At 36.4% G+C, this 8,384-nt stretch overlaps 1 protein-coding gene across 1 annotated transcript in view; it reads left to right on the forward strand.

Annotated features, from left to right (window-relative positions):
* Nucleotides 1–8,153, forward strand: part of LOC121424869 (serine/threonine-protein phosphatase 2A 55 kDa regulatory subunit B beta isoform-like) — a 31,815-nt gene extending 23,662 nt beyond the window's left edge. The window contains exons 5-9 of the mRNA XM_041620707.1: nt 253–546; nt 957–1,121; nt 2,980–3,104; nt 5,005–5,141; nt 6,911–8,153. Of these exons, the coding sequence (XP_041476641.1) occupies nt 253–546; nt 957–1,121; nt 2,980–3,104; nt 5,005–5,141; nt 6,911–7,193 (1,004 nt within the window). The 3' untranslated portion in view covers nt 7,194–8,153. The remainder of the gene's footprint in view (nt 1–252; nt 547–956; nt 1,122–2,979; nt 3,105–5,004; nt 5,142–6,910) is intronic.
* The last annotated feature ends 231 nt before the right edge of the window (nt 8,154–8,384 follow it).

Below are 8,384 nucleotides of genomic sequence, written 5' to 3' on the forward strand. Positions count from 1 at the left end.
TAGGGTGGACTTTCATGTTACAATTTACTACATGAAATAGTAGATTTTGAAAATTTCTTGGGAGGGGGGGGGGGTGGGCTTCCAACCCTCCGAACATAGACCTTGATTCATCTACATCAGTAACAGTGTGGTCTTTAATAGCTGCAGTTTCACAAGGATACATCATTTTTACATGGATTTATAGAAATGTAATTTAAGAATATTTAGCTTTAAGTTTTAATTAATTTTTAATTTTTTTTCCCTCCATGTCAGATAAAACTGTCAAATTATGGAAAGTATCTGAAAGGGACAAGAAATGGACGGGTTCGTCCAACCTGATGGGGGAGGATGGAGTTCTCCTTGATCCAGCTAGTATCACCTCCGTCAGGTTACCCAAGGTGGAACCCATGGAGCTGATGGTGGAGGCAAGCCCAAGGAGGGTGTTTGCCAACGCACACACCTACCACATCAACTCAATATCCGTCAATAGTGATGGCGAAACGTACATATCAGCGGATGATCTCCGGATTAACCTCTGGCATCTAGGCATCACCGATCAGAGTTTCAGTATCCTTTCCTGATTAAAGAAACCCAAAGGTTTATGATAAGTGGTCACTGATTGATGATTGATCCTGCATGTATTAGTTGGTGTGTACCAAAAAAAAATTATTGATTTATCTTCATAATCATCACTAACAATTCTTATCATCATCGTCACCATCATCATCATCAACACCGTCATCATTAACATAAATATCACTATCATCATCATCATCATTAACACCATCATCATCATTAACATAATCATCATCACTATCATCATCATCATCATCATCATCACCACCACCACCATCACCACCACCATCATCAAGGTCATCATCATTTCTCAGGCACTCCGATCAGTAGTAATCACAATCTATATTCAGATTGAAAAAAACATGGAAATAATATTTTACCTTTAACCCTGCACCTCTCAGATATTGTAGATATAAAACCAGCCAACATGGAGGATCTAACAGAGGTCATCACGGCGGCTGAGTTTCATCCAAAGGATTGTAATTTATTTGTGTATAGCAGTTCCAAAGGAACTATTAGGGTATGTGACATGCGCCAATCCGCACTCTGCGACCAGAGCGCTAGAAGTAAGTACCACACTATATTACTGTCTCTTTTGTTTGTTTTTTCACTTTGTGTTTAAGTATTCATTCAATTCAGAGTGCCCCTACAAGGCTTTAATCGACCCTCATGTTGATTCTACAGAGTTTTTGAAATAATGTTTGAAAGAGTATTTATCAAGCTCCATCCCTTAAAGGGATGATCCAGTATGAAAATATTTATATCTAAATAAATAGAGTAAAATTCACAGAGCAAAATGCTGAAAATTTCATCAAAATCAGATAACAAATAACAAAGTTATTGAATTTTAAAGTTTATCAATATTTTGTGAAAACAGTTATATGCACATCGTCATGAATATTCATTAGGTGGGCTGATCATGTCATATCCCCACTTTCCTTTTTCTTTTGTTATTACATGTAACCATAATTGTTTCATTTTGTCGCCATTATGATGAAATAAGTTGCGGCAATAAATAACTAATGCACTTGATCAGTTGTTGATCCAATAGTTTTAGTTCTTGGTAGAAAATTTTGGAGTAAACCTAGGTTCATATAATAAAATACAAAAGAACAAGTGGGGATATGACATCATCAGCCCACCTAATAAATATTCATGAAGACATGCCTAGAACTGCTTCACCAGCAAATTTACAGCATTTTGCTCTTGAATTTTTACGCTATTTATTGAGATATATAAATATTTCCAGCCTGGACCATCACTTTAAGAAAAAGAATTCTCAGATCTCATCCCTGCAGTGACATCTACTGATGATAAGAATCAGCTTCACTAATATTTTACAGTAGACTAGTATACATGTTATTAATAGCCCAGCACATACAATAGAATTCCTTGTTTTCCTACAATACCTTCACATTGCCTTTCTTTCGCTGGTGATAGTACAGTATGTCTGATGTTACACCTCTTATGGTTAGATGATTTAAAGTTAAGTCAGCTTGCCAAAGCTACTTAAACTTTCCCTATAATAACTCACAATTACCGGTAAGTGATAATGTCACTGTAAGAATGAGATCAGAAGCTTTTTTTTCTATGTGTATGGCGCTGAATGGCAATCACGCATTGCCAGTTCAAATTATGTTTCATAGCCATTTGCTTCAGCGTTAGATGCAATCAAACCTCTTTATTACAGAGTTTACATATGTTTTCTGTGGGTTTTACCAAGGTGGGTATTGCTTAGTTATGCAAGCACAATTCAAAAGAAATTTAATACATAATAACGAATGTTGTAACCCACTAAAAGCGAATTGGCAAAATTCAATTACATAGAACTCTGTTTGTGATTGCATTAACTTTGGGGGCAAACTGCCTTGAACCGCATTCTGAACAAGCATTGTGTGATTGCCCCTTTGGCAAGTTGAAAAATATTCTTTCAAAAATTATTTCAAAATCATTTGATATATAGTAACATACAAGTTGTATTTAGCACTGAGCATCATATTTTCAAATTTATGTTTGTGTGAGGGGGGGAGGTATAAAAATGTTTTACATTTAAAACAAACATTTTTTGTGCAAAGTCAATAGGTGAACATTTTTTTGATAAAAAAAGTGATTATAAATGTAAGTTATTGTAATTTGTGTTTTATACAATGAAAGTGAATGCATCAATTGTTTAATTACATGGCTGAAATCATATCTCACTTTTTTTTATCTGCAACGTTATCTGTTGAAATCACCCTTTATTTGCATGATCTTTCTTTTTCTTTTAAACCTTATTTCTTGTAATAGCAGCTTTTGAAAACAGGATCACGAATCTTTTGACCAAAGTCTGGTCATTAATATATGTACTTTTTAAGGTCTATCGATAACAAATTTGTTGGTCACTCATTAGTTCATGACTTTTGAAACATTTATTTTCGTTTGTAGTCTTTGAAGAACCGGAGGATCCGAGCAATAGGTCATTCTTTTCAGAAATTATTTCATCAATATCAGATGTCAGGTTTAGTCACAGTGGTAGATTTCTTATATCAAGAGACTATCTTTCAGTAAAGGTAAGACAATTATTTTAGACCAATGCTTTCAATTCTCTGCTTGACTTTTCATTTGCTTCAAGAAATTTGAACCTCCATCCACAGTTGATGAAATTAATAATTGTTTTCAAGCAATTTATCCCTTTGTATCACATCACCTGTTCATTGGTAGTAAAGGCATTTTTGTCAATGTGGCACTTTTGGCCAATAACCATTTGCCATTTTATGTTATGTTATTTAAACATAAAAGAGGAATTCCTTCTTTATATTTTATTTTCAGCCAGAGAAAATTACCTCTTTATGTGAAAGCAAATTATGCGTAATCAGCCTGAAAGAAATATCCATTAAATAGTAGGTAATTGTCAAAATTATGAGAACTTTTGCGGGGATTTTTCCAAGGTCGCAGGTATTTTTTGCAATGTGAATGCAATTTACAGGAACTTTTAGCCTAGCGTGTAGATGGGCGCGGGCGCCTTGAATGGCTGCTGAGCTAGTGATTTTGCTTTTCAGATCATACTGCGCATGCTTGTAACTTCAGGAACTTATCCCGAAGGGTTTGTTTTGGGGCGGTGTGAATGCAGGAATAATTAATGGGTATTTTTTTAGCCTAAAAAAAGTTCTCGTTATTTAACGAGGATTCTCATGATCGAGGCGGTTTGAAACCACCTAGTGTACCACATTTGATATATAGAATACCTTCTCAAACTAAACAGAAACAAGCAGTGTAATAGGTACATGTAATTGGGCTAAACAGGATATCCTCTGCTGTTCATACTGTATATCTGTCAATTTCCTGCTTGTACATCTTACATTGCCTTTTATCCCATTGTACTATCTTACCTTTAATCCATGTAATGCAATATGTCCCCAATTATATTTGTATTTTTCTAACCTTTAATGAATTAGAAGATGCATGAAGCTGTTATAAAGAGGCAGTGTGATGCCAGCATTCATAGTACACCACACACACAGTACACATACACTGTAACATGATTTTATGTGTATGTATTAAAAAGAAGCCTTTGTGGGTAGTCACCCATATGATACTATATGATATTGTCAAATTAATGAGTAGTCTATTCATAGAAATGTGTCTACCTCTTACTGTGGTAATTATTCATGTTAATAGTCAAATGTGCATTATTGTGTTTGTATTTCCATGAAGTGAAAATTAAACATGGTTAGATTAAAAAAATATTAAGTCCCATTGTCCCAAATCTATAAAGGTTGTTTTGAATGTGTAGTTTGAAATTTTGTTTTAGGCAGATTCCATCCTTCGATTATGGTCAATTCATTGCGAGTATTGAGAAATGTCCGGTAATGGATGCACTCTTTATGATGGGGGACTATATTCATGTTTGTTGCTGAGAACACTACGCTAATGATCCATTGGGTAATATCAATTAAGAATAGATGAACAGTGGACTCATTAATGCTGTAATATTAATAACAAGCATCATGTGGCATGCTATGATAAAATTGTGCATCCACTATTCAAAGCTTTATCAATATATATGATGAATTAGCCATAATCAGTGGATGAAATCTCCAAAACAGCGGTTTCAAAACAGCTTGTTACGATTTTTTCCTTTGTTTCTGTGGTATGTATGATTGGCCTTTGACAGCTATGTGAAACTTAAAGACCCTTATTCTCAAAAGAGGTTTCAATTGTGTTATGGTACAAAACTATGCATTATGAAGATTTCTGGTATTATTATTCCTTAGTGCCCTTTGCCAAAAGAGCAGATTTGTTGGGATTTATCTTTATATGATTAAATTGCGTAATTATGTACAAATATCTGCATGGTCCATGGTTTCGTACCATGGTACAATTTAAACCTCTTGAAAATACGGACCAAAGATTAAGATTCTGACAATGCACATCTTATTTTGCCCTTCTATCTGTCATTCTGTATCTAAGGTGTGGGATCTTCTTATGGATTCCAAGCCAGTAGAAACCTTTCCCGTCCACGAGTACCTTCGAAGCAAGCTATGTTCTCTCTATGAGAATGACTGCATATTTGACAAGTTTGAGTGTGTTTGGAATGGCTCAGACAGGTGAGTAGTTTGTAACATTGGGCTGGTTTAATGAAATTGTTGTAACCCTGATTTGGCTTTACTTGCTATTTTACAACTGGGAGGGGGGGGGGCTGATGATTCATATCATTTGCGTGGTGGTGTAATGGCCTGATTTTTTTTGGGGGGGTGGGGGTGGGTGGGGTGGGTAAGTTTTCAAAGAACGAACAGTAATAATAATAACGCAGTTCTTGTAGAGCGCATATCACATTATGTCATAAATTCCCTATGCGCTTCCTAAGGACTTGGATATTATTACCCTGGCTGTAGCTCAAGCAGCTTTTACGCACTCGGCATTTCAAGGAATGAATTCCTGCCAGGTACCCATTCACCTCACCTGGGTTGAGTGCAGCACAATGTGGATGAATTTCTTGCGGAAGGAAATTACGTCATGGCTGGGATTCGAACCCACCACCCTCTGTTTCAAAGTCAGAAGACTAATCCACTGGGCTACAACGCTCCACAGTGGGTTTGATGTTTCTTGGTGATTGACTGGTGCTTTATTAATTGTCTGAATTCATAAAGATGGTTTTGAATCCTTGTTCTGAAACCAGGGTTGATGCAGATTCCAGATAAAGGAAGCCTAATTTTGCTGACATTTAGGATTTGTCCAATTATGAATTAATGTTTTTGTCACAGGGTTGCAGATACATGTATGTTTATTACAGCATTGATGAGCCCACTGTTTTTGTTTATAAATCAAGTGCCCTTAAACAGTTCTTTCATTTGGACAGTCTATATTGAAAGGTCTTCCTCGATCCACCATGATCATGTAATCGTATAAACCATGTATAAAGAGTATAACCTGGACATCCTATTATCAAAGAACTCATGTTGAAAGCATTTGCCCCCTCCTTTCTGCTTGATAATATAGCACTCTCCTATGTGGCTTGAGGTCATAATGGGTCACTAAATAGATGGATGATAATCTCTTATTCTGGATATTCTGGTGCTGTAGCCTTAATAAAAATATATAGCATTTATGAGGCGCCGATTTATCTATATATCTATATATTATCCCGGCTGTAGCTCCAGCTGCTTAGGTGCTTGGTGCATTCAAGGAATTAACCAATTCACCTTACCTGGGTTGAGTGCAGCACAATGTGGATAAATTTCTTGCTGAAGGAAAACACGCCATGGCTGAGATTCGAACACACGATCCTCTCATTGAAAGACAAGATTCGTAACCACTAGACCACAACTCACCCACACTCCCTATTAATGATATTGTTTGACCATGAACATCCATTACCAGCAGTAGCTTATCCTGCTATTCTCAAGGACTGCAAGTTGAAAACAGAGGGAAATCCCCATTGTCTTTGCCCTTTTTCGATGGCTTTGTTTTTAGTTGTACATGTATTGAACACAGATTATACTAGTAATCAGAAGCTTAACATCCTGTTTTGAAGGGACTTGAGACATGAAAGTCCATGGCAATTCCTGTCGTTTTGGATAGTCTTTTCAAATTGACTGCTTATGTAAGAACCTGTTGGAAGATTAAGTCATGTACAATTGTAAAGCTTGATTTTAAAACCAAGATCTCTCAGTATTATTACACTATATCAATTGCAGGTAAGTTTCTCAAATGCAATGTTATGTTGATTTAGAAATGTATTCTGCCACAACCTCCTATTCATCCATAACGCCTGTGGGTCATATATTGGGATACACTGCTTTCAAGATATTGATGAGGATATAAATGAACTGCAATTTTCATTCACTTTGTCTTTTCCACCATTTTTCCCCTTCAGTTCAATCATGACAGGTTCATACAACAACTTCTTCAGGATATTTGACCGCAGCACGAGTCGCGACGTCACCCTGGAGGCCTCCCGCGAGAACACGAAACCTCTCCAAGTGCTGAAGCCGCGGCGGGTCGGCACCGGCAGCAAGCGGAAAAAGGACGAGATCAGCGTTGACAGCCTGGACTTCAACCGTAAGATCCTCCACACTGCATGGCACCCGCGGGAGAACATCCTGGCAGTAGCAGCTACAAATAACTTGTACCTCTTCCAAGAGAAGCCTCCCAGCTAAGCCATGGCCTTACTTGCACCACCTTTACTGTAGTCTCTTTGAAAATATAGAATCACCCTCTCTACATAGAGAAAGAGAGGGACTTATAGGTTATTTGAGAAGTGATTTGGAAAGGACAGATTTATGTTCAAGTGTTTGGGTATTGGTCAGCATGGCATTGAGTGACTGGAACAACAAACAACTCCTTTTGGAAATCAAGTCGGAAGTCTTACTATGAAGACTGCAGTGTATTACTTGCCTCATGGAGCTCCATAACGTAAATAGTCCCCATGTCATCTCTTTGGTATATAACAGAAATATTCTCTGACAAACTTGACGCCAACATAAATGAATATTGCATAATAAGAATATAGATCAGAGATGAATTGTTTTAGATAAATACAATACCAAAATTATGTAAGATTCATATTGCATTGATAATATATTTGTGCTTTTCAGTTGTCTGTATGCAATTACTTTCCACTTTGCACAAATGACTTGATTTACAATGATATTCAGCATTTAAAAAGATATTTTCATTATTTCACAATGATTTAAAAACAATGTTTGGAAAAAAAAATTAACTGCAACTCTGCCCGAACATAAACCCCCCACATAAAGAAAGTGATGCAAACTGCTAGATTTGTCCTCTGGAAAAAAAAGTTATGATACAATATACATTGATATGTTATTTTCCCCTCTAACAAAGAAGGAAAATAATATTGATTTCAGTTTGGTATTTTAGTAGCCTCTGAGTCTGAGGGATACAATATGTATGCTTGGTGATAAAACTGTATCTCAAACGAGTTGAATGTCGAAGAAAGTATATAAACCTTATTATAGTCTTCTTCACTTCTTACTATTCTCATGTCTTGACATGGTATGATTTAATTCTTTCTTGATAACTTTATTTCCAATCCTAAGGGAAATACTGTTTCTTGTATTTTTGAGCAGATTCATCCCTATTTACCAGTTATACGAGTTGGGGAGGTCCGTTTACTGGCTCATTCGTGGAGAAAAAGAATGCTCTGGCATTTGGTCAGGAAATGACTTTCTGGAACAGCCATTGAACTAAAAAGGGACTCTTCCCAAAATTTGAGGGACATTGTCTGGTCACATCGGGAGTGATATGCAATGTAACATGTCTGAGTAAGACAAAGATTTTTTAGAATATGGTTAGTGTGTGGTATTTAGTCTCATTGGCCATCAATG

Source organism: Lytechinus variegatus, chromosome 12, assembly GCF_018143015.1.
Source record: "Lytechinus variegatus isolate NC3 chromosome 12, Lvar_3.0, whole genome shotgun sequence".
Classification (NCBI taxonomy): domain Eukaryota; kingdom Metazoa; phylum Echinodermata; class Echinoidea; order Temnopleuroida; family Toxopneustidae; genus Lytechinus; species Lytechinus variegatus.